Genomic DNA, 26,872 nt, shown 5'->3' with positions numbered 1-26,872 from the left:
CTGGAGCCTGAAGGGGGTCCAGGCAGACCACAAATGCAAAGGCTTTGAAGAACAGTGAGGACACCAGTGTGGCTGGCCGGAGTTAGGAGGGAGCAGTTGGGTATGAGCTCAGAAGGATAGCAGAGGACCAGACCTTGTGGGGCCATGAAGCCATAGTAGGAAGAGGCAATAGAAATGGCTTGTTAGAAAACACTCCCTCCACATAGAGGAGAAAACTGAATTATATAGAGGAGATGTGATTAATACAAATTTGCATAACTAGGTAGAAACCCTAGACCTAGAGGGCAAATTAGAATGGAGATGAAAACACATAATGTATCCATTAGGATGACTTCGGTTGCTTCTAAGAGAAACTCTGAATTCAAATAGGATTCCACAAATGGACATTTTTTAAAATTGATTTTAGATTGAGAGGAAGGGAGAGAGAGATTTGTTGTTCCACTTATTTATGTATCCATTGGTTGATTCTTGTATGTGCCCTGAGCAGGGATCAAGCCCACAACCTTGGGAGTATTGGGATGATACTCCAATCAACTAAGCTACCCAGCCAGGGCCCACAAATAGAGATTTTATTTCACATTACTGGAAGAGCAGAGTTGGGAGAGCCCTGGGCATAGTTACACGAGTGGCTCAAAAATGTTCTTTCCATTTTTCCATCTCCCATCTTCAGTGTATCAGTCAGGATGGGGTTGGATATGGTGTGGTAACAAACCCGCATTCCAGTGGGTTTAAGAATAAATAGTTCATTTTTACTCATGCTACATGTCCACAGCAGGCTTTTTTTAATCACCTGTGAGATCTATTCACTGTTGTCACTTACAGTCTGACAAATCCACTTTCACATAGGGCATTGCGAATCACTATGCCAGAAGAAAATGAGAACTTTAGTGTCTTGAAGTTGCAATTAGGTGCTCTGGTTCAGAAACAACACATCATTTCTACTCATGGTTTGCTGACCAGTTAGTACTAAGTCACTTTCCCCTTCTACTCACAAGTCAGTAGATTGGCAATTCTACTATATGCCTGGAAGGTAGATACAGTGAGCAGCTCTAAGGACTATCAAACTGACTATCAGTTTCCATTAATGACTGGTTTCTGCCACCCACTGCCCCATCTCAAGGTCATAACATCCTGAGAAGCAACAGTCAAAAAAATAGAGGAATCACCACTAGTTTTGAGAGCAAGGAAAATCTCCCCAGAATCTCTCGGCAGTTCCCTTGCTTTGTGTTGGCCAGAAATGGATCATGTGTTCATTCTTAATCAATCATTGGCAAGGGGAATGAGATCATTACGGTTGGCTCAGCCCAACTAGGATCTGTCTTTTAGAGCCAGGATTGGGTCACTCTCCATGGAGCCTAAGAGCTGTCTGAACTTGGTATAGGTGTTGAAAAGATGATTCTTCTCTGGAACTTTTTAATGACTCAAATCCACAAAGGGAGAGTTTCCGTAGTGTCAACTATTCAGGTATTGAAACTAGAAGGAGAAAGTAGAGAAACAGGTGTTGACAGGCGACCAACCTGGACTACTATATAAGGGGCAAACCAGGAGGGCTGGAAGTGTCAGTAAAGGAATTAAGAAGTACAAATTGCCAGTTACAAAACAGTCACGGGGATGAACAGTACAGCATAGGGAATATAGTCAATAGTATTATAACAACTATGTATAGTGCCAGGGAGGTAGTAGACTTATCTGAGGGATCACATCATGAGTTATATAAATGTCTAACCACTAAGCTATACACCTAAAACTAATATATTGAATGTCAACTGTAATTGAAAAAAAAAAAGAAATATAGTGTACTGCAGTAAGGGTTGGAGTAAATAACCCCTAAGTTGGAGTAAATAACCCCTAAGGGTTGGAGTGAATATCCAACTCTTTGACACTCTTATTTTGTGTGAGTCTGTTGATGCCACCATTTGTGAGCACAGGGCTGCAGAACATATTTGTGGGTGGTGGTGGTCTGAGGAACCAAAGCAATTTCCCTTACTCACTGCCACTGATCGAGTCTCGATAGAGCCCCACATGAGGAAGACACACTTCTACTCACTTTTACTCATGGGTGTGAAATGGGCAATTCTGGAATAACGAAGAGGTGAAAGCTCTGGGAAGAGGCAGGGCAGGGACTGACTTAAAACCTGCATATAGTATGAGGGTCAAGAAACTATTATGATTGATTCCCAAACGCATGTGCTTTTCTTATTTGCTCTCTTCAGCTTGAAATCCTTGTGCTGGATAGCTTCACTTAGAGCTCTTAAAGCCATTTCAACATGTCCATCACTACTGCTGTCCTGAACCTGCTCCTTTGACTATGCTTGTCATCTGCACAATGAGAACCAACTAACTGCTAGTAATTTGCGGCATCCCTTCGTAGACTTCTACCTGGGCTGTCAGAGCAGCTTCCATATTGCTCTTCTCCCATCCAGTGTTCTTTATTCCTGTTGACTTAAGAGAGCCAGCAAACATGTAAGTCTCACAGTGTCTTCCCCTTGAGTAAAGCCCACCAGTAATTCCTGCAGAGTAAATTCAAGTTCCTTGGCAGGGGATCAATGTCCTTCTGCCAGCTTTATTTGGAAGGCTCCCTCAGAGTTTATGCTAATCTGCTCTATCCCCTGCTCACACAGCCTCACTACTTCATGTCTTCCTGATTTTGCTAATGATGTTCCCCTCTGCTAGAAGTTTCCTTCCACTCATTGGCTGTATTAACTCTTACTCATTTTTCAAGATTCTGCTCATCACCAGTTCGAGAATGCTGCTTTTGACTCCCACCCTTCCCGTCCAAGGCTAGGGGTTACCTGTTACCTGTGCTCTCAGAACACTCTGCGCTCACCTTTATCATGGGACACAAGCACAATATGGTGATCATTTGCTTATCTGTCCCCTCCTTGAAGAAAGGGACTCTCTTCTTCATCCTTTATCTCAGCACTTACCACAGTGCCTGGTGGAGAGTAGGCACTAAATACATGGTTCTAGAACAGAATCATTTAGAAGAACGTGGCAGCTGAGAGGAAGTTGAGGGAAAATGGGAGGGAGTACAGAGGGAGAGGGAGAGGGAGGGAATGGAGAGACAGCAGCAAGTGCGGAGTTTGTGCACCTCCCCGCCTAGGATCAATGTCTCCTTGTGCCTTGGAATCTGCGTTCTTGCTCCACTTCATCCATTGTGCAGTTCCAAGGAGGCGACCTGTGTCTTTCCCTCATGGAGAATCCTTGTTTGGGGTCACAAGTGAATGGGACTGAATGGACAGCCTTGGGGACAATTTCTAACCCCCACAATCTCACAACCTGCTCTCTGCCTTCAGCCTAAGCCTGCTGGACCTTTCACACAAGGCCAGGACAGTGGTCACTACTTCTTGTTATTTCCTCACCTTCTCCACCGGCACACGCCAAAGAGGATGACTGTGACTCTCACTTAGGATGGCCTCATGACTTTGCGAGTTAGACTTGGGCCTCTTTCCACAGACCAGATCAGCGACCATACAGGAAGAACCCATCCTCTGCACCCCCCTCACTCTGACCCCTGCCGGCTACGGCGGAGGGATTTCAATACTGAGTCTTAGTGGCTCAGGCAGCTTTTCTAACTCTGCCCCATGGTCGGGAAAAAGTCCTGGGAAGAGGGAATAAGAGGGGTCACCCAGCGCTAGGGCCGTCTAGTGCCTGTGTGCATGCTAGAGGCGGGGCGGGAAGCAGAGTGCCCAAGGGGAAGACAGTGCAGGCCCTGCTCACTGGCATCTCCGTAACTCACACAAGACACCGGAACTCTGGCCTCAGTTTAGGAACCTGTAGCAATGGGTTTGACCTTATCTCCTCGCAGCAAGTGTCGCCGCTAGGGAGTGGCAAAGGCTTGCAGAAACCCCAACTCCCGCTCGGGCAGCGCGTGGTCCAGGACTGGACCCGGCACAGGCACCGAAGGTTTGGTCCTCCGCGGGCCAGCCACAGAGGCTACACTCCCGCCCCACTGCCGTCTCCCTCTTTGCCTGTCTGGTGCGCCTTGATTAACGGGTGTCCTGGGCTTTGGTGATGCGGAGCTTCAAGTACTGCGAGGGGGAAGAAGCAAAGAGGAGCTCCCCCACCCCCCTCCCCGGGCGCCCGCGCGTGTAAACGTGGGCGGCAGTGAGCGGCTGCCCTCCCCCATCCCCTCCCCTCGCGGCGCTCCCATGTGTGCGGGAGTGTGAGTGCGTGTGTCTCCTTCGCTCCTCTCGAATACGCTCGGCACCAGTGCAGGCGGCGAGACGGTGGCTCCCGACTCGCTCGCTGCTGTCGCTGCGCTCTCGCCCGGTCGCCGCCTCTGCAGTCACAGCCGGGCATGGTGAGTGAGTGAGGTCCAGCCGCCGCGCTCCCCGAACCCGCCACCTGACCCCAGCCGCAGCGGGTTCCGTCCCAGAGAGCCAGCCTGCGGCGGGAGCGCGCTGAAGGGCGGGCGGTCTGGGGCTTCCGCGGCGGAGCAGCGCCCGGTGGGGCGGCTCGTGCGCCCTCGGTGGCCAGGGCGCCGGGCCGAGGGTACCCGTCTCCGGAGCGGGCTCTGCACCCCTCCTGGCCCTGAGCCTCGCTCTTCGAGGATTGCGCGCTCCCTCCCCGCTCGCCGCTTTCCTCCCGCCTCCGGAGCACCGTTCGCTCCACCCCGTGACCGGCTCCCTTTCTTGTCCCGCAGGACCCGCTCGGACGGGACCACGCCACCGCCGCCTCCTTGAGCTGCGCTTCGGGTCCTGCCTGAGCCAAGCCGAGCGCCGGGCCGTGCCGCTGCCGGCGGGGGATGGGGCTTCCCCGGAGGCGCGCGGAGCCCGCAGGGGGAGTGCAGAGCCGGCACGCAGCGTGAGAGGAGAGAGCTGCCCGTGCCGGGCCGGTCTGTGCGCACGGCGCGCCCCCGTCGCCGCTGCCGCCGCTCGCGCCTCGATGGCGCCGTCGCCCCAGTGCCACTGACCGCCCCGCGCCGCCAGTCCCGTCCGCGCGGCCGCCCTCGGAGCCCGCCGGCCGGGGTAGCGGCCTGCGGTGGAAGCTTACCCGCGCCCTCCCGCCCGGCCCCGCCATGGCGCCGCGGCGCCTCCTGCTGCTGCTGCTGCTCTCGCTCGAGTCCCTCGATCTGCTGCCCGGCGCCCGCGCCGCCCGCGGCCGCGCCGCCAACCGGACCCTGAGCGCTGGCGCAGCTGCCGTCGGGGGCCGGCGTCCCGGGGGCGCCCTGGCCCGGGGCGGCCGCGAGCTGAACGGCACCGCTCGGGCGTCCGGCGTCCCGGAGGCGGGGAGCCGGCGGGAACAGTCCGCGGCGGCGGTGGTGGCGGCCAGCGCGGCGGTCACCTACGAGACGTGCTGGGGCTACTACGACGTGAGCGGCCAGTACGACAAGGAGTTCGCGTGTAACAATAGCGAGAGCGGCTACCTGTATTGCTGCGGCACCTGCTACTACCGCTTCTGCTGCAAGAAGCGCCATGAGAAGCTGGACCAGCGCCAGTGCAACAACTACCAGAGCCCGGTGTGGGTACAGACGCCCAGCACCAAGGTGGTGTCGCCGGGGCCCGAGAACAAGTACGACCCGGAGAAGGACAAGACCAACTTCACCGTCTACATCACCTGCGGGGTGATCGCCTTCGTCATCGTGGCCGGCGTCTTCGCCAAGGTCTCCTATGACAAGGCCCACCGCCCTCCGCGGGAGATGAACATCCACAGGTGAGAGCCCCCAGGCTCCTGTAGCCTCAGCCCTTCTCAACACGCTCGCCTTGTCCTCTTCACTCTCGGCATCACCACGACTCTCCTGACTCTCTAAAGTCAGCTTCACCCTTGCTTCTTTGACATGCAGTAAATCAGCGCCTCTTGTACCCTCCTCTCCATTTCTTCAGAACTGGGAACACATGCTTGCGGTTGTAGGGGGATTTCTAAAGTAAGGATTGGTGGGGTCCATGAAGTTTGAGTTTAAGAATCTTACAAATTCTGTATTCCTGGGTGGGAGTCCAGGGTTTAGTTTTTAAGCATGTGGGCACTTTGGTGGAAGCTCTTAGTATATTTGGTGTTCTGAGTTACACTGTAGTATCATCTTCAGTAAAGGGAACTGGCCAACATTGGAACCTTACTGAAAAGATTACCAGCTCATTTGGTGTAAACCGGATGGTTTTAGAAATGGGAGCACTATACAAAGGATGCCTCCTAGGGAAGGAGGAATAAAGATTTACCTTTTCCATGTTGACCAAGGGCAGATGGTGTCTCCACACTTCCTGCAGAGTGGGCTGCTTATCTTTCCTGCTGAGCCTGGAGGACTTGTTCTTTTAAACCCTGTAGGCAGAACTCTCTGAGTTAACACTTCTTGCTGTGCTAAACCCACTGGGCATCTTTCACTCCTTACATTAAGGGGGTGGTGGGGGCTGCCTTCTACCAAAGCGGATGCCAACAGTTCAAAATATGGTAGGTAGTCCATGGTTTCACCCTGACTGCCTCCTGCCCCAAAGCCCAGAGAATAGGAAACTGGCCTCTTTTTACGACTCAAGGAACCAAGCATGAAGGGGATGTAGACTTAGCTTTGCTTCCAGTCCCCTTGTGATGATGAATGGCTGGACGTGGTTCAACAGAGTCCTTTCAGGGAACAAACGCAGCCCTAGGGAATTCCTCCATTTCTGACACATGAAGTGTGCACTGCCCCCGTAACCGGGACCACCTCTCAGACCAGTCCTGCTTCTGAGTTCACCTAGCAGCCCCTCACCCTGAGCCATAGACCTTTAACTCATCTCTGCACTCTGCTTTCTCTCCTTTTGTCCTGAGAACCTTCTTCCCTCACTGCTGTGGGCATTAGTCACCTGTACCTTGAGGCAGATAGAAATTTCTGGGCATAATTTTTTTCCTCTTTGATACTGGGGATGCTGAGACAAGATGATACTCCCTGGCAGGACTAATTGAGTCAAGTCCTCAAAGTGTGGGTACTTCAATACTGACAAGCTCAGGTGTTGGAATTAGGATGCTTCCAGGAGTCCTGTTAATGGCCCTCATTCATCATCACTGGAAGGGGCCACTGCTGTCCATCCCAGGCCCTTCCTATTTCTCAAGTAGTAAGTCTGTGACTGGACTAGTTCTGAGAGCTGATGGAGCAATTGTGACAAATGATCTGTGGTCAGAGCAGGTTCTCAAATGCAGAAGGCAGATGGGATGGACAGCAAAATAAGGACAAGACATTCCCTCCTTCGGGTCTTGTCTGATGAAGAATTCTGTTTGCTCACCTTGGAATGCAGAGAAGGAACTGCCTGTGGGCAAGCAGATATACCTGGTCCTTACCATCCCTCCATCTCTGCCCTCAGCCCCAGAGGGATGTCTCCTTTAACTTTCTGTGGTCCTGGCTTCTTATCGCACCATCCACTCTGGCTGTGGCCTTCTGGTTGATTCCCACAAACCTTTCTTTGAGCTGTTGTTCTCTGCTCTCTCAGAGAGAGTTGACCCCTACCCTGATCTTGCCACCTCCTGCTGAGTTTATTCAGCATCGCCTAGAAGGATACTGATGGTGTTTGGATGCTGGCCTTGGCCTGGGTTCCACTGGCTTGTGACCCTGGAGATGTCACGGTCCCTCCTGGTGTTTTCTCCCCTCCTTACACCATTGATCTCCCCGCCCTGCATTGGGGTATATAGGTGTGTATGGCTCAGTGGTGATGCCACTGGGGGCACTTTTTCTCTGGGTCTGGAAAGAGAGGTAACTAGGGGAATGGAGATGAATTTCAGCCCTTGGACCATTATGTAAATATGGGATGCTTCTCCCTCAAATTCAACTCCTGATTTTATTCAGTTCACAGCACCTCTCCAGCAGCTGCAGTCGCGCCTGATCAGTGATTTGGAAACCATCATATTGGTGCTTGTTGGGTAGGGGACAATGCCCATCTCTGTGTCGGGGTGGGGGAAGGGAGACAGCATGAGAGAGCCATCTAGGATGCTCCATGAGTGACCTTGGGCAGGTGGGAGGAACTTATCTTTTAGTTTTGGGTAAGTCAGGCACACACCATCTCCTGGCAACTTCCTCCCAGGCGTGTCAGGGTGAGTGTGCACATTTCAGGGAGCTGCTCACTGACTCATGGGGGTGCAGGTTACCAAGCTCATATCACTTTGCTCACACCTCACAGGTCACTGCTTGCTATTTTGGGGAGCAGTATGTGCAGAATGTCTTGTTTGGGAATTGGGGTAGGAAATGGGGGAGAGTGACAGAGAAAGAGGTAAATATTAGCACCATAATGAGTTTTCCCTGAGGAGAATGGGGGATAAGAGAGAAAGCATATTCTTCAGAGGGCAGTGAGGAAAGACGGGCATGCACTTGGTTAGATAGTCCTTGAAATAGTTCACCAAAGACATTTCCTTTCTGAAAAGGCAAGGAGCTTATTTCTGTGTGATTCTCTCTGAAGATGGTAGCTGGGCAAGCAGGGGCTGAGTGAGGACACCTGCCTCAATGAAAGGGACATTGGTGGGAGTGTTGGAAGGGTTGAAAAGAAAGATGCTGCCCCAGGACCAACCATCTTCCTCCTCCTGGGTTCCTAGGCTGGCCAGTGCCCCCCCAACCCCCAACTCCCCACTCTGTACCTGCATGTGCCCGTGCATCCCTTAGGTGTCAGGTCTTCCTTTCACTTCTCCTGTTCCTTTAGGAAAGAACCGATTTAGACTTTTCCCGAAGTGATTAGATGTTGCCATCCTGTCTGTAGGGGAAAAAAACTACAGGGTCTCGCACAAATAGTGCCCTTTCTTATTACAAACTCTTATTTCAAAATCATAAGCATGTAATTCTGTAACATAACAATATCACACTCAAGCACACCACATCACATTTTAGGTGACATGTTCAAATAACAACTATAAATTATTACACCCATATTATTACCCGACCAACCAACAGGTGTTACTTCTGCCAGACCCTCTATCAGCTCTCTGGTGATTCTAACAGATGGGCACAGTCACACTGAGCAGGGAGGAGACAGAGACGGGCAGAGGAACCCACACTCTGGACCTGGAGAACCACACCTGGAGAAATGTGGGGGCCCGCCTTTCCCAATCAAAACCCCTTTTCCCACCAGGATCCCTGCCTCATCTTCTCCCTTTCATCTGCCCAGGCTGAGGCTCTAGTTGCTGGGCTACAGGCATCCACCAATTTTAAAGCCTCTTAAAATTTTTTTTTGTTGATTTGAGAGAGGGAGGGAGAGAGAGAGACATTTTCTTGTTCCACTTATTGATGCATTCTTTGGTTGCTTCTTATATGCACCCTGACCAGGGACTGAACCTGCAACCTTGGTGTATTGGAAACAATGCTCTAACCCACTGAACCACCTGGCCAGGTATCCACTGATTTCAGTTTCACGAACAGCTTCTGCAGTGCTTCCCTGGGGCTCTGTGTTCAGTGAGGGGCTGTTGATGTTTTCCAACGGCAGGGGCTCTGCTCAGGAAATGCCCTAGGAGCCTGGCTTTCTTTTAACATTCAATTCTATAGGAGTTGTTTCACATTCAAACCCATTACCCGCTTCTTACCCCGAGTTGATTCATTAGTGTCTTGGAGATGAGAATCATTCTAAGAGAGGGACTATGTGGTTTTTTAAGAAATGGCTAATTACCAGATGGGTCAGGAAGCTGTTAGGATGCTTTAGATGGTGTTGGTGAAGTCAGAGCTGCCCCGCACAGTGATGATGAGGAATTTGGAGGTGGTGGTGGAGAATTGCTCGGGGCTGTGGAGAAAAAACCTGAATAGATAGATGGTTTTAGGCAAAAGGAAAAAAGTGTTAAGAGGTGACCCCTATGGTTGGCAGGAGGGTCCTTCCTCTTTGGCTTCCTCTGCTTATTTCTAGAGAAATCAGGGATCACTTTGTTTGACTTTTTCTCCCTCTAGAAAGTAATTACAAATCCAAAGCTCTGTTTTTTCCTCACAGGCTACATAACCACTGGACCACTTTGCTGACTGATTTAGAGTTCTCTTCTTGGTTTCTTGGGCAATGAATTGTCAGATAACTCCAAACCCTCCATTTGTTGAAGCACTGTGGACTCATTAGAATGAATTCCTCTGAACAGAGTCATCTTTTTTTTTGCTTCAAATATAGCAGTTGGAAAGAAGAACAAAACCATCTTGCCTTGGACTGAAGGTCTTTGTCTTGCATGTTTTCCATTTTCTTTCAGTAAAAAAAGGTAGGAAAAGAAGCATGTAGGAAAAGCAGTAAAATTGTGGAAAATTTAAGAAGACATATGGAGGAGTGGTTAGGGAAGGACACCAGGAGAACAGAAAGTAGCAACAGTAGTAAAAGTAGGAAGGAAATCAGGTGAGACATGGATGGTGTTTCTCAGAGGCTGTGCTTGGTTTCTGACACGCCTGCAGCTACATGCATGTGCGTTCATTCAACAGAGGCTCCCTGCTCACATACTGTGGGTGAGATATGTTGCAAACTGTAAAGTGGATGTTTGTTATCTTGAGGCTACACATGAGGCTAGCAGGGTTCATTCTTGATTCAGCAGGTCAGCCATGCAAACACTTTTCAAAAATTCCTGGACATGGCAGTTCTTCCTGGTATGTTACTTTCTGTCTTCATGTCCTCTTCACCCGACCCCATGCCCAGAATGCGCGCACCTTTGTCCCTCTTTCCTGCCCCAGGCTCAGAGCACATGCATTTGAAGGAACCTGCTGCTAAGATACCAAAAGGTTACCTACAGTTCCAGGCCTCCAAGGCACAGGTAGAGAAAAAGTCCAGTGCATTCTTTTCAATCTATTTTAACAAGAGATCTGACTGTGCAGTCGATTCAGATCAATTGTGCGGGAAGCAGTGGTTAAGACAGCTGAAAAAGTGAGCTGATAGAAAGCGGCTTATTCACTGTCCCCAGCCAGACATGCCCATGGATCTGGAAAAGAAGGGAGCCACACCAAAAGGAGCTTCATTCTTTCAGTTTCACTGCCTGATTTCTCAGGGCCTGGCAGGATTGCCTTTACATCTTAACTTTCTGGCTTCTTTTCTGTAGTTGGCAAGACTCTCGGCCACTTGTTGGAACTAATACCCAGCTACTGGCTACTGGCTGTTACCTCTCTTCTTCCCTGCCATACTCTCCCCATTCTCATTCCTGGGTGATGTGTTTTTGAAATTATGGTGAATTCAAGTGCATTGTCTTATAATTTCTGTTATATCCCTTGGCAGTATGTATCTTGTGGAACTACAAAATTATGGCTTAAACTTTTGGGTGTAGAAGATGTCTGAGATTGGTGATGGAGAGAGGGACTCTGACAGACTCTACTAGGGACTAGGTTCAATTCATTTGTAAAATGCCTTCTGCTGTGATTTTTTCCTCTTTTTTCTATCTTGGGAAACTCTAAGCCATTATTTTTCCCTGAGTCACGTTTGCGACCTCATATGCCTAGCATTTTCTTTTGCAGATATTGCAGAGAGGAGAGAGGGGTTGGTGGAAGAGTTGACCAGCGAACCCCCAGAGGGTCTCAGTCCCTCAAGAGCAGCTCATTTCAAGGCCATTCAGGACAGATTGCTAATCTTGTATATTATAGTTATTCTTTTTCTTCTTCTTCTCTATCTTCTGTAGAAGTAAAAGCAGAATGTTCTGAGAAGGCAAAGAAGCACTCTTCTCTTTTCATCCTTTACAGAATCATAGAATTTTGTTTTTTATTGTTGACACTATGACCGATTTCCCCCACTTCCTCCCCCTTTGCCCCCCTCCACCTGGCACCTACTTTGGCCTTCACCACATTGCTGTCTGTGTCCATAGGCTATGCCTACATGTATGTATGTCTTTGGCTAATCTCCTGTAGCCCACCCCCACCTCCTGCCCCTCTGAGATCTGTCAGTCCATTCCATGTATCCATGCCTCTAGTTTTATTGGGTTCATCATTTTATTGTGTTCATTAGATTCGGTATATGAGTGAGCTCATATGGTACTTGTCTTTCTTTGACTGGCTTGTTTCACTTAGCATAATAGTCTCCAGGTCCATCATGCTGTCACAGACAGTAAGATTTCCTTCTTTTTTTATAGCCACGTAGTAGTTCATTGTGTAAATGGACCACTTCTTTTTTATCCACTCATCTGCTGATGGGCACTTGGGCTGTTTCCAGATCTTGATTATTGTAGATAACAACGCTATGAACATAGGAGCATAGAATTTTTATTGTAGTTGTCACTTAACACAGCTTCCTATTTCTATAAGTGAGACAACAGAAGTGTGGAGAGGTTGGATTCCAGTGTCAACATTTCCCAGCTTGTGGTGAGTTAGCGCAGTCTAGAAGCCAGGGGCCAGCATTTCTCCTATGGTACTGCACAGCCTCGTCTTGCCCAGTGCAAACCTATTCTGCTTTACTTCACATACATATTTCTTAGTCATCACGAAATAACTTGTAGATTAGAGATGTGAGTGACAGCTTCCCTACATTTTTTAGCCTTTCCTCATTCAGGTCTTCCATCCAATATAATGATTTCCATTCATCTTCCCTGGTCTTCTTGCATTTTTTCTACTTATCTTTTTAAAAGGGCAATAGGCCGATCTAAGCATCATCAGATCTGAGTAATACAGACCATTGAAGAAGGAAGACATGGCACAAGCCAAAGAGTTGTGAACCCTGGCACCGGGTCACTGAATACAACTGTGGGCAGAAATCTTAATTAAAATTGGGGTTGTGAATGTGCTCGTGTGTGCGCACTCTCTCTCTCTCTCTCTCCCCCTGCACCCCACCTCCCCCAGAGATGGGTGAGCATGCTGAGACCCACCAGGCACCTCCAGGCATCCTGTGGGCCTGTGTGTGGATGATTTCAGGCTTGTCCTCCAGGATGGCCCCTGCATATCTAAGACAGCATTGTGAGCCACAGACGTGCATCCACTTGGGCCACTCCTGCCCTTTCTCAGCTCTGGGCCTGGACATCTCAGGGCCCAGGTGAATACAAGGTGAGGGGTCCAGAGAAGTTACTGGCAGGATGGCTAATGAAGCTGGACATTCGGGTCCAATCATTATGTGAAATTAATCTCTGTGGCATGCATTTTGAGGCCTTTGCCTGCAGTGTACCTGATTCTTCCTTTAAAAGAACCGGGGCACACGAATCCTAATGTGTCTTTCTTCTGAGCAGTCACCTTGGGAGGCTGCACACTGATTCTTCCCAGGGAAATGTTGCCACCGTTTCTCTCTTGGAAGTGCTTTCAGAGCCCACAGCACGTCACTATGACTCTGTGTAATGGTAGCATATTTTTATCCTCTCAGGGTAGATTTGATTCTTGTAAGCAGCAATAAGTCATGGGGCTGAGACCGATGAATGAAATAGGTGATCGGCTGGTTATTCATTAGAAATAAAGAGTGCCTCCAGTAATGAGACCTGCTCTCCTAGGAGCCGCATCAGCTGTCTCCAAAGGCAGGTGCCCAGAGGAGGCGTTCCTGTAATGAATGGCAGCCCTGCAGACTAGGTCTCGGCTCTCCATGGGGACCCCTTGGAGGTGCCACTTCTCATGTGGAAGCATAACTACTGACTGGCCTGAAGGAAATCAGTTTTGTGCTGTATCACTGTGTCGGGGCCGACAGAGGAGAAACTGGGAGAGGGAAAAGAAAAGAGATGAATGTGCAGAAAAGAGCTCGAATAACTGCCCAGAAAGGGTGGGGAACAAAAAGAGAGAATGTCCCACATTCCTGCATGAGACAATAGACAGAGAGCTCAATTTAGATTCCTAATTTGATTCTGAGGGTAAAGGGACCCATTTTCTCTGGGATGCATGTGGCCAGGTGTGTAGGGTCAGTGCTGGGTGTTTTCTGTGCTCCCTCTTCTGTCCATCTAAATGCCATCACCTCTGCAAGTTGGCATTCAGATGAGGTCACCGCTTGGGCCAGGCAGCCATCGATGAAGTAAAAATGTTGGCAAACACAGGAAGATGGACTCCCAGGGGTACTGCCAGTAGATCCCTAATGTGCATTGATGGTGCCTCCCCAGGCCCTCCCAAAAGTTCATTCATTTGACGAGATTGATCACAGCAATGGAACAGCGGTGGGGCAAGCTGAGTTTTGGGGCAGGTGATGTGGGGCCTCCAGGTGCAGCTATTGTTGCCAGTTCTCACTCCTCTTGGCAGCTGGGGAGCAGTAGGCTGTGCTGCTGTGGGTGGGATGGTGTTCCTTCCTCTCCATCAGGGTTAGCCGGTGGGGAGGGGCTGGGCACAGGTGTCGCTGCCACTGCATGGGCTGGGGCGGAGCCTCTGGCCCTACTGAGTCCTCAAAGGGCACTGCTGGTCATGCTGGGAGGAGTCAGAGCTGCTCTGTGACTGGGAGTCCCTTTGCCTCTGCTCAGGTGATCATCCCACCAGGAGCTTACACAAACTCATCACCGTGCAACCCCAGAAAGCCGGCGTTGAGGAGGATCTGAGATTTCAGTTAGGTGAGAACTCAAATCATGTGGATGCAGCAGGGAGGGAAACACTTAGAAGAGCTCCCATTCTCCAGGGCTTGCTCCATACCGGCACCCTGCTAAGCACTTGAGGGTGGTGTCTTACTGCATTCTTCTGTCACCCTCTGAGTGTAGATGCTCATTTAACAGATGAGGAAATCAACTCAAAGAGGCTTGGTGTCTTCTTAAAGGTCATACAACGAGTACATTTCTGGTCTCCATTTCCTTGGGGGGCTAGTAGGACAGCTGGCTCTCATCTGCCTGGATGTAAATTGTCCGTGATACTCAGATTACTTGAGAAAGCAAAGACCCACCTGCTCCTGCCCTGGGACAGGCTGTCACCGTAAGGGATTGGAAGACAAATGGCCTACTGATGAGGTGCCTCAGAACTGAGCTGATGACCCTCACTTGCACTGCATGTCAGGCACAAAGAGGTCCCAGGGGGCCTAAGAGCCCTTTTTCAAAATGAATATTGGCTGAGAATAGTGAAGGTGATACAAAGAAAATGTAAAAACCAAAATCAAAATGAAACACCCTGATTTTGATTGAGGAGAAAAAAAACCCCAAAATAAAATCTTTTACAGTATTTAAAGAGCCCGGGGCAATTCTGGATGAGCTCTAGCTCCTGAGAGTAATAGGGGGGCTAGAGAAAACCATCTATGGGGAGAGGGTGGACCTTGGGCCATTGCCAGTTTTATTACTGCGATGTACAGCTCACAAACAGCCCCGTTTATCACACTCCCCCCGCCACCCCACTTAGGACATCTAGCACTGTGTACACAAGACACAGAATTTCAGCCAGCTCACTTCTGCTTCCCGCTGTAGCTCTGTTCTTTTCCTGCCTTGATTCTCTTTGTCCTGCTTCCCAATTCCTTGTTCTTTCTGTTTCTTGTGCCCTGAAGCCCTCTGTCCTGAAAGGCATATGAAAACGAAGGTACCACAGGAAACCCCATGAGCCCTGGGTTCCACTCTCAAGCTCTGCTCATCATGGTCAGGGGTGGGGCTCCAGGGCAAAGGCCCCTGACCAGGGTGCTTATTCAGTGAAGTGGCTGTGGGCACCATTTCCCTGGCTCTCCCCAGGATCATGGGCTCCTGTTCACTGTTTTCAGCCCTGACCCTGGCTCATTCCCCTCCTAGTCAGAGGGCAGGAGAACCCCAGATCCTCCTTGTGGACAGTGACCGTCCCCATCTCAAGACTCCTGGAGCCTGAATTCCGACCAGGCTTGGTGACTACAGCCTTGGCCCTGCTCCCCAGCGGTGTTTGGGAGAAGAGTTGCTGCTTTCTGCAGGCTTCCCAAACACTCTCATTATTCCTTGTTTTTTTGGCATTTGGTCTCGTGTACTGTTCCCATTAGCTCCGGCATTAAAGTCTCATTACTTGGGACATCTGTCCTCTGGACATATTTGTGATCGCCTTAGCCAAGTGTCCTCTTCTGGGAGGTATGCTTTCCATCCATAGTCACCTCTTCTCTCTTGTCTGGGTTCTGCTGCTCTAAGGGGGAGGGAACTGGACCCAGAGAGGGAGTGCCTGGGCAGGAGGTGTGGCTGTTCATTTTGAGTGACTTCTGAGAGTGTGTGGTGGAGCCTTTGGAGCTCCTGGGAATACAGGTCAGCAGGGAGGGGGCTGAATCTGTAATAGCAAAGAAGTTGCCAGGACAGTTTTCTTTTCCAGTCCCAGAATCAGTCTCAGGTCCCATCAGTAGGGAATGCTGATTTCTGGGCAGCTTTGCTGAGCACGAAAGGGCCACATTAACCCACCTCCCTGAGAAGACAGGGCCTGAGGCCCAGCCCAGGCACCGGGCTGCTCTAGGACATGCAGAAGAACAGGATTCCAGCCTCCCTGTTTGACTAGCAGGTGGCTCTTTCTGACTTTTTAGTGCATCCTGAGAATTTGCCTGAGCTTTCTCAGGATTGCTGTCTCCTTGGCCTAAAAGGCTTTTTTTTTTTTTTGCCCCTGTGATTACTGGTCTTTTTTTTTTTAATTTTAATTTTGTATTGTTATTCAGTTACAGTTGTGTGCCTTTTCTCCCCATCCCTCCTCCCCACAGCCTAGAAGGCTTTTTATGCTATAGGAAATCACACAGCTTTTCTGTTCTCAGATAACCAGCAGCCAATCTCACCCACCTCCGTGCCAGGCCGTCCTCCCTACCCCCAAGCATTTGCAAAGAGAATTCAGTGAGTCTTTAGCAGAGGATCTGTCACTTTTCTCTTTCTCTCAAGTCCCATCATTAGAATATTTCTTCTTGTTCCTTTCAGTGTCTTTGTCCACTGTCGCTTCTATCTCCATCTGTCCTTCTTTTGATTCTTGCTCACTTCTGTTGAGTGTGTTCCCTTCCTCTCTCCCTCAGGTCTCCTTCATGAACTTGTCCTGCTGTCATTGCATCAGCTTGGACACCACAAATTCAAAATTTCTGCACCTTGGGCCTGGGCAAAGTTGTTTTCCTTTTCTCTCTCTCATAAAAAGCTGCGATGAAGAGATTAATGGCTCAGACAAGACTGCAAGGACTGTGCAGGGCACGTACAGCATCCAGAAGGACAGATTTTCTTCAATCAGTCTCCTCCATAGACAATTGGTCCGCTAATTACAAATCATTCTTATCTATTCAATAGAGTAGCTCTCCAAAGATCAGGTGTTTTGTTTTGTTTTGTAATCCTGCAATGGCTCAGGAAGCAGTAAAAATGCATTTCCTTTAAAGTGTTCTGTAATTTCCATGTCTGTTTCATTGATTGGGATTAGCCTGCCCCCATTTCTGCTGATTGGTGATGCTTGACTCTAGACTGCTTCGTATTCCCTTTTTAATTCCTCTTGGGGCTCCTGCTAATTTCCCCTCTTCTTGTTCCTTTTCTTTTGTATTCCTCTGAGTTTGTAGAATCCAGAAACTCACTCCCTTTTGGCTCTGAGAATTCTGTTACAGATTATGCCACAGCCTCCAAATGAGGGCTCACCTTTGTTCTCTCCTCGTGGAATGACCAGCTGGGCAGAAGAGGTTAGGAACCTGGGAACAGAGGTAGCACCACTTGCTCTGTCTCTGGGGCATAAGGGGACACTGAGCTCTGTCTTTCTCAATTGCCTGTGCTGCCTGAGGAGCCTGCTCCTGCATCACTGTCTCCAACACCCCTTTTTGGATTCAGGAGACAGCATCACACCTACTGCAAGGTGTGACAGGATGCACTTCTGTAGTACCTGGGTCCCTTATGGAAAGCACTTTGACTCCTCTCCCTTTGCTTGCTTATGCAGCTCTTGAGGAACACTTAGCAAACATGTGGGTCTCAGTCATTCAAACACAATTTAAACATCTAAAGATTATTTGGGGGGAAATTGGCCTGTCTCCAGCCATAGGCACCAACCAGTCCATCTCCTCCACCACGATGTCAAGGGGACAAGTGTGTTTGCCTGTTTTGTTCATTCCTGTAGTGTAGTGACTAGAGCAGTGCCTGGCAGAAAGTGGGTGCTCAATAGCAATGACTGAATGAATGAATGACTTAACCAAAATGGAGAGAATTTGGGGTGGTCTTTCCTTATGCATCCCACCGTTCTGATAGTTGCATTGATATGAAGGTACTTGAGCTTGGAAATGACGATGTTGTTTATAATTTTTTTAAGAAAGGAAGGAAGGAAAGAAAGAAGGAAGGAAGGAAAGGAAAGGAAGAAAGAAAAGAAAGCAAACGGGAGGTGGGAAGAATGATCTAAAAATAACTGAATCCTTTGCAGAAAATGTTACCCTGGCCAATTTGATCCGTTTGCCCTTTTATGCCCCAATAAAATCTTGATTTGTTTCGCTCATGATGTGAATCCCTTTGCTTTTCACTGGGACTTTATCTTGAGGCATCCTCTCACACCCTTGGAAGCACAATTTGTGATGACCTTGCAGAGAGGAGCAAACAGACACCCTCTTTGCATTTGGCTCACAAAGTCCAAGTTCAAGGTTCAGCAAAAACTGGTGTGTGGCCAGATGCATTCACATCCTTAGGCCTGAGTAGGAAATACGGGATGTGACTGGTCCCTTCCAGGATGACCCATGGCCAGAGCTATGCCATGTGGCAGCTCACTCTCCATGCCAAGAGTTTTGCCATCTGGCATTGTTCAGTCAGTCCTCCAAGACTTCCCGTTTTCCACCTGTGCTTTTGTTTTGGTCCTATAGGCTGAGCCTCTGTAGGCACTGGGAGATTGTATTTGGATGTATTTAATTAATCAAATACTTACATAGTGCTTACTAAGTGCCACATTCTGTTCTAAATGCTCTACAGATATTAACTCATTTAATCTCCATAATAACCCTAAGAGGTAGACATTATTTTTGGCCTTATTTTGGCCCTGTTTTTTCAATGAGGAAACAGAAGCAGAAAGTACTTAAGTAGCTAGCTAATGATCAACACTGTATCCATGGGGCCGGTGTTCCGACCTAGGTACTCTAACTTCAGAATCCACACGTTTAACCACTAGACTAGACCACCTTCATTTTGCCTCACCTATAGATTTAGGTTCGTGCCCAGAGCAAATCAAGAAGATGACACCAATAGTAACAACAATAACAGCAGCAGGTGCATTTATTAACTCATCCATCACCTGGCTGCTGAAGTGCTAGAACAAATCTTGGTAGCATCTTTGTTTCCTCGGTTCTGAGTGGGAGCTGCACTCGACACATCCAGATCTTTAATTCATTCTCAGACAAACAATCCAAATATTTCTGAAAAGTCTGTGCTTGTGGTTGACGTGACCCAATTTCCCAGGCCTGGGTGAATTTTCCTATGATTGATGAGTCAAGGAATGGAGTGTGTGGAGATGATGCTATTGGGAATGAGTGGGGCGCCAGGGGACCATGTCCACCCTGCCTGGCTTGTGGCTGGCATGGAGCGACAGCCCCAGGACAGGCGCCCATCACAATGGCGTGACTAGCCCTGCTTGCGTGAAAAACAAAGCAGGCAGGCTGCGCCTTTGCTTGCCGAGCTCTGTGATGTTTATTGGCCATGATGAATTCCAATTGTGCGGGCACAACTCAGACCTGCAGAACAGCTCTGTGCAGATGCACAAACATTGTTACCACAACAAAGACAGCACCCCATCCCTTCGGAGCCTGTCTGTGAGGAGAGCGGTCTTGTGCACACACAAAGCTGGCAGCTGTGTCTTTCAAGTGGACTGCGAGAGAACTGGGAATAAGGAGAACTAAATTAAGCCATTCTCCTTGGGCCATGTTTATTAAAAATATATTCACTTCTCTTGTCCGGGGTGCATATTTCAGAGAATAAAAGGCCCCTGGCAGCCCGTTAGAGAAGCATGAGGACGAGGTTACAGAGGATGCTCGCGGTTCCCTGGGTGTCAGTGTCAAGTGACAGCTCAGTTCCTGGGACTCACACAGCCAGCGTTTACTTAACTGGAAGAGGATGTCTACACTCTACTTTTAGGAGAAAGCCAAATGAAGTAGCTCTCTATGAGAGGTTTACTTAAAGGAAAAAAACAACATTCCATGGCTTGTCCCGCAGTTTTCATATGAATAGCCTCATCTCCTAGATTGTCTGCATTTTACTTAGTTTTCTCTGTGAAGAGAACTAAAAATTAGACTGGTGGCTCACTCATGGAAGGACCTTGCATTCTTTAAAAAAAAAATGTCTATTCAGTGTACTCAACTTAATTAGACAGGAATGCTTTTAGACAATTCTTCAAAAACAAGAGTGTTCTCATTAGTCCTTAAGAACAGGAACATTAACCAGGATAGTGTATTCAGGGAGTTGATCTATTTGGCCTTCTATCATACCTATCTAACAGCATAAATTGCTTCCAACTCCCGATGAAGAGAAAGTGCATGATTAGAGGTCTAAGCAAACCAGCTTGCCTTGCCCTTGGAGCCAGAAAACTGACTGAATAGTAGCTGGACTTACTTTCTCCCTTCCGTGTTATTCAAATGGCTCAGAAATCCCAATGTTGCAGTCAAGAGGCCAGTTTCCATTCATTCCTCTTTAGTGACCAGTGATATTTATGGGGCCCCCATGGAAAGCATTTAGTTCAAATGAGAAAGCTTAGCAGATGAACTAAGGATCTCCAGGTTCCCAACTTAATTTGGGAGGACCTAAGTTTCACCATTTGATCACTGAGTGAAAATTGTGACAAAAAATTCCAAGATTTTTTTTTAAGATTTTATTTATTGTTTTTAGAGAGAGGGGAACAGAGGGAGAAAGAGAGGGAGAGAAACACCGATGTGAGAGAGAAACATTAATCAGTTGCCTCTCATACATGCCCCAACTAGGGACCAAACTACAACTCAAGCATGTGCCCTCACTGCAGATTGTACCTTTTGTTTGCAGAATGATGCCCAACAGATGAGCCACACTGGTCAGGGTCCAAGGTTTTTCTGTTTTTGTTTTTCTTTTTTGTGGGGGGCACCTTTTTGCCACATTTGTTTTAAGCTTGGAGTCTCTGTGAAGCCTGTGGATTACTAGCTGGAGAGGACAAAAGCTTAGTAAAGCAGGACTCCTCACTTTGGTCTCATGCAGGGCAAGGGTCTAGTGAAGTATATTGGTGTTTTGCCCAGAATTTCATTTGACAAAAATGTTGCCTGGTAAAACTGTGTAAAAACTTTCAGAGCTGTTGATGTCAATGACTCACTAAAGTGAATAGAACCAGGCAGTTGGAGGCAGCTGAGTTCTGTCTGGGTAGATTTTTCCACTGCAGATTGAACACTCTGAAACCTTGTGTTCAGAGACCATCGCAGGGATACAGTAGGTGAAAAACAAATGTGATTAAGTGATGGACGGTTAAAATGATGGGTGCGTGGGTGGGTGCGTGGACGGATGGATGAATGGAGCTTTGTATGGATGAATGAATGGATGGGTAATTCAGTGATACAAAGCCAGCCTCTGTAGTTTAACCTACCTATGTTTGCAATCTCTGTTTTCCATTGACTAGTTGTGTGACTTTGGGAAAAATAGCAAATCTCTCAAAACCTTAGTTTTTCTCAGCAGTAAAATGCAACACCTGCCATAAAAGGTTGTTGTTTGGATTCTATCATATACAAGTAACAGTTTAGCATGTATAGTAACTGACATATAGTTCCTGACATATAGTAACTGCTAAATGAGTGATAGCTTTCAATTTCCCAAGCAGGCAAGGCTGTGAAGCAAAATTATGAACAAGGTTTTGTTTATTTTCCTATTGTTAAGGGGAATCATGCGCTATTTTCAGAAAGATTTCACGTCTTGAATGCAGGTGGCAGCACATCAGAATGTTGATCGGGCTTGGCCCCTGGTGTTAGGACAACTCAACATGCAGGAAACTCAAGTATACTTCCATTTCCTTGGGGCCAATGACAACCTCAACCACAGTTTCAGGCAAATAAATAATTGGCTTTGACCTGAATCACTCATTTACTAATTGTTTCACCATGCCTCCAAATTAACTGGCACGTGCTAAATTAGCAGGACCAGCTGGAGAGACCAGGAGGCTGTGTTCAGGCTGCAGATTCACAGGAGAGTGCGATGTATGTGAGAGGTAGTCCTGGTGAGCAGGACACCTAGACTCAAGCCATAAGCCCAAGGCTCAGACTCCTGCTCCATCATGGCCTAGTCCTGGGGTTAGTCTGAGCCTCAGTTTCTTGGTAAAAATGGAGGTGATGATCAGTAGCTACAAAGGTCACAGGGTTAGTATGGGCATCACAGTAGATAAGGAAGATGAACGGATGTAGAAACTAAGTGTTATCCAAATAGAAGATAGCCATTTCAATTATGCAGATGGTTAGTGCACAGATGTATTGAAGGACACTGACATTTCCTGGCCTGAAGGATCAGAATGACTGTTCTCCCTGCTCAGATTTGCTGCCCAGTTAATTTACTTTCCCCGGCCTGCAGCACACCAACACAAGCCAGCCAAGGGATCCACGTGCGGAAGGGAGCCGAGAATGAGGCAGTTATCCATATAATTCAGGCAGAAAGTGTTGGGTTTTTTTACAAAAAATATATATATGTAGGTATTGCAGCCAAAGTGGCACTGGGGGAGGAGAGATTGGAACCTGTCCTCAATCCTCCCTTGCCCATCTCTGTCTCTCTCCCTCTGATTCGCTTTCCCCCAATGTCTCTCACCTTCTGAATCACTTTGTTTCTCTGAATTTCTCCAGGACTATTACTCATTTTGTCTCTCACTCCTTCTACCTACTTCTCTCTGTCCCATTGATTCTGTGCCCGCCTCTCTCTCTGTCTCACTCCCTCATCCCTGAGCTCTCTCTCTGCCTTGCTCATTCGCTTTCCATCTGTTTGGCTCCACTTCTATCCACCTCTGTCCTCTTTCCTTTCTCTGTCTGTCTCGACCTCTTTCTTTCTGTCTCTCTCGGTCACTGTCTGTCTGTCTCTCTCTGTCCTCTCTTTTAGGGAGTCTGCGCCTCTCAGACCTGAAAGCTGCCACCTGCTGTTTTATAGAATCTGTTCCCTGTTCCTCAGTGACCATTTTTTTTTCCTGCGGTTAGAAAGTAGCTCAGGCCTTAACCTATTTCCTCTGGCGTATCCAAATTAATTAGGTGAGACTGGGATCGCACATTTCAGAATTAGAATAATATTTATCAGGCTCCCTGGAGAGAAGGGGATGGAAGATGGAGAGGAATGGGAGCAAGGAGGGGGGTCAGGGAGCTTAGGGGTGGAGGAGGGGGCTAGCAGAGGGGATCGCTCCTAAGGACACACCCTCTGGGGATTAGGGCCACCTTTCCAGTTGCCAGAGGGCACTGGGAAAGGATGAACCTTGGAGGATGTTCAGACCTGAGGACACACTGACAGCCCAGAGACCAGGCTCCCTCCTCCTGAACGCCTATTTCAGTGTGCCCAGCTCCAGTGCATCTTCACGGAGCCCAGCCCCGCCTCCAGTCTCCGTTTGGGCTGCTCAGGAGGCCCCTGTCTAACTGGACTGCGTTGAGCCCTCATCTCAGACCCAATTCATCTAGTGCTGTACAGACGAAAGTCAGGGTTCTTCACCCCTGCCACTGTTGACATTTAGGCCCATGCAATTCTCTGTGCCGGGCTCTCCTGTAGCATTTCCTGCCCCAGTTGGACATTGTCAGTGTCCAAGGTCGCCATGGAGGATGACTGATGTAGGTTCAGGCTTGGCCTACTGAAAGCAGAGAACCCAACCTCAGGAATCCACACTCCAAACACATAGGAGTCCTGACAAACCTGGGAGACAAGAAAAAGAAAGAAAGAAAAATAATACAAACCTTTTCTTTTGTAATATTAGCTTTATTGAGATATAGTTCACTTACCATAAAATTTACCCTTAAATTTTAAACTGTACAGTTCAGTGATTTTTGTACATTTAGAACTGTCAAGGTATCTATCACTACTACCTAATTCTTGAACATTTCACCTTATGCCCAAAGAAACCCTACACCTCTTAGCAGTCCCTCTCCATTTCCCCCTCCCCCAGCCCTGGGAATGGGCAAATCTGCTTTCTCTCTCCATGGATCTGCCTAATCTGGGCATTTTACATAGATGGAATACTTAACATGTGGTCCTTTGTGACTGGCTTTTTTCACTTAGCATGATGCATGATGCGTTCAGAGTTTATTCATGTGGTAGTGTGGGTCAGTTCATCATTGCTTTTTACGGCCGGACAGTAAATAATCCACCGTATGAACACACCACGTTTCGTTTATCCATTCATCAGCTGAGGTACACACAGGTTGTTTCCACCCTTTGGCTATTGTTAATAATGCTGCCATAAACCTTCATATACAACTTTTATGGGGACGTATGTTTTTATTTCTCTTGGGTGTGTACCTAGGAGTAGAATTTTTAGGCCATATAGTACCTCTATGTTTAACATCTCAAGGAGCTGCTCAACTTGCTACCAAAGGGCCCACACCATTTTGTGTTCCCTCCAGCAGCTTACAAAGGCTCTGACCTCTCTGCGTCCTTGCCTACCTCTGCTTACAGCTGTTTCACTGGGTCTGAGGACATCTCATTGTGGGTTCCATGGACATTTTCCTGGTGACTGATGGTGCTGAGCTGCTCTTCATGTTTATCTCTTTAGAGAAATGTCTGTTTATATCCTTTGTTTTTAAATGGGGTTGTTTTATTATTGTTGGATTTTAAGAGTTTTTTATGTATTCTGGATATGTCTCATCAGACATATGATTTTCAAATATCTTTTCCCATTTTATGGGTTATCATTCATTTTCTGATGCAGAAATCTTTATAATTATGATGATGTCCAGTTTATCTTTTTTTTCTTTTGTTGTTTGTGCTTTTGGTGTTGTCGCTAAGAAACCATTGCTAAATTTATGCCACAAGGGCTTGCTTCCATTTTTCCTAAGAGTTTACAGTTTTAGCTCTAATATTTAGGTCTGTGATCTGTTTTGAGTTAATTTTTATGTAAGGTGTGAATTAAGAGCCCAGCTTTACTCTTTTGCCTGTGGATATGCAGTTGTCCAAGCATCATTTGTTAAAGAAATTATTCTCTCCCCATTGAGTGATCTTGACGCCCCTTTGTAAAATCAGCTGCCCATAGGTATAGATGGGTTTATTTCTGGGCTCTCAATTCTAGTCCATTGGTTCATATTTCTGTTTTAACTTTTTATTCACTATCTTCTGACTGTGTAGACATGGCAGGAAGGTGTAGTTGATAAATAGGAGGATGAAGGAATCAGGTAACTTGCATACATGTGTAGGGTTTTTTTGTTTTTGGTTTTTTGGTTTTTTTAGGTACGCCACAGAATTTAATGAAGGGACTATTGACAAAGGTGTGAGTAGTAGGTCACAAAATGAGGAGGACTAGTTTAGAGGCTTGGAGCTATTAACAGTAGATGACACTACTACTAGCTCCAAGCCGGAGGAGGGATGAGGGTGGCAGAGGTTTCTGAAGCCTAGAGGCAGAGAGAGCTGGGTGGAGAGGGCCAGCTGAGAGGAATTGTGCTTTCTGATTAAAGGAGGCAGCCAGCCTGCCTTGGCCCCACAGGGAGGGAGCCAGTGGAATGGATGCCCTGACTTCACTCTCCCCCTTCCTCTCCGACTTCTACCAGCACTTCCCGTGGATTGACACCAACGAGAAGCCTGCGGGTACTAGTACCTGTTGATGTGATCTATCAGTAAAATATTGTGGGGCTGAGAGCAAGGTGGAGAAGGATGAGGAATGGATATCGAAGGGAAAGAGAAGACACTCAGTACACCCACTCCCCCATGTGTATTTTTAAAAATAAAATATCTAACATGTTTTGAAATTAGAAGGCATCTTAGAGGTCACGCTAGTGTAAATCCTTGTTTTGCTAATGAGGGGGAAATGTTTAAAATTTAACTTAATTTATTTGTTTTTATTCAGGTAACATTGGTTAATAAAAATATGTAGGTTTCAGTTGTACTTTTGTATAACACATCCTCTGTATACTGTATTGTGTTCACCACCCCATATTAAGTGTCCTTCCATCACCATTTACCCGCCTTTGCCCACATCTACCTCCCTACCCCCTTCCCATTGGTCATCACCATGCTGTTGTCTGTGTCTGTGAGGTGTTTTTACATACTTTCGCCTAATCCCTTCCTCTTTTTCACCCAGCCTTTTGACTGCCCTTCCCTCTGACAGCTGTCAGTCTGTTTGTTCTCTTTAATAAATTTTACTTTTACAGATTAACAGATCTGCCCAAAGGCTCATAGCTTGTCAGAGTCAGACCTGGGATGAGAACCAGAATCTCTTGACCATCAAGGCCATTCCTTTTTTCTTATTCCCAGGCCCTGCACCTCAGGTCTCTGACCCAGACGACAGGTCTGTCTGAACTCCCTTTACCAAACTAGCGAGTTTCTGTGTTCTCCCCATTACTGGTCCCCTGCAGGGAATGGGGGGTGGCATGAGTCTCCTCCTCCCTGCACCACTGAAGGAAGAAAGCCAGTGAGGGGGAAGCACTTGGAAAATCTGAAATTGCTGTATAAATGCCACTGAATGATAAGATTGCCAGTGTGCTGCTCTTCTCCCAGGAAGGTTCAGTGTGTCTGAGGCAGCAAAATGGAAGGAAACAAGTCACTCCCAGGCGTGTTTTTAAACTGCCAGGGTTGTCACTTTCCAAGGGCATGGCATGTGGGAGCTGGGATCCAGGTGTGAATGGAGCCTTGGGGTGGGCTGGGCTGGCTGGGAGGGGCCTGGAGGCCTGCTGCCTCGTCCCACACCTCAGGGACAACCCTAGTAGAGAGAAGAGTTCTGTGCCAGCTCATGCAAAACAGGCTCACTCAGACCTGGCTACCTGGCCCTAGAAGGACAATATCCAGATGGTGGTCTCTTGAGACATGTCCCCCTCATCTTTGCTTTTCCAGAGTATCCTTGTGTGTCTCTTTTCTCTCAACACTGCTTATCTCATGTGCTGCACCACGGAGCAGGTGCGGCTTGAAATCAGGTTGTGCAGTGATTTCCCCTAACTGTGAGCCCTCAGATGGCAGGAACTGGGTCCTGTTCACCTCTCTCTGCAGGGACGGATGCATGCTGAGTGCCCAGGAAATGCAGGTTTGGTTATTGACTGAATAACAGCTGCACTCTGGGTAGCTGGGCCTCCTGCAGAGGGGTGGGCCACTCCAGCAAGGACTGCAG

General features: G+C 48.0%; 1 protein-coding gene across 4 annotated transcripts in view; it reads left to right on the top strand.

Annotated features, from left to right (window-relative positions):
* Positions 1-4,181: 4,181 nt before the first annotated feature.
* The window catches only part of SHISA6 (shisa family member 6), a 274,869-nt gene continuing 252,178 nt past the window's right edge, over positions 4,182-26,872 (top strand). For 3 of the 4 annotated variants that reach the window (XM_071219297.1, XM_071219296.1, XM_053910901.1), the window contains exons 1-2: positions 4,182-4,303; positions 4,646-5,655. In XM_071219297.1, the coding sequence (XP_071075398.1) occupies positions 5,021-5,655 (635 nt within the window). In that variant the 5' untranslated portion in view covers positions 4,182-4,303; positions 4,646-5,020. Of the gene's footprint in view, positions 4,304-4,494; positions 5,656-26,872 lie in introns of those variants that run through there. The other variant, XM_024564740.3, reaches the window with a different exon arrangement.

Source organism: Desmodus rotundus, chromosome 9 (genome assembly GCF_022682495.2).
Source record: "Desmodus rotundus isolate HL8 chromosome 9, HLdesRot8A.1, whole genome shotgun sequence".
Lineage (NCBI taxonomy): Eukaryota > Metazoa > Chordata > Mammalia > Chiroptera > Phyllostomidae > Desmodus > Desmodus rotundus.
This window is presented reverse-complemented; position numbering and strand designations above follow the sequence as displayed.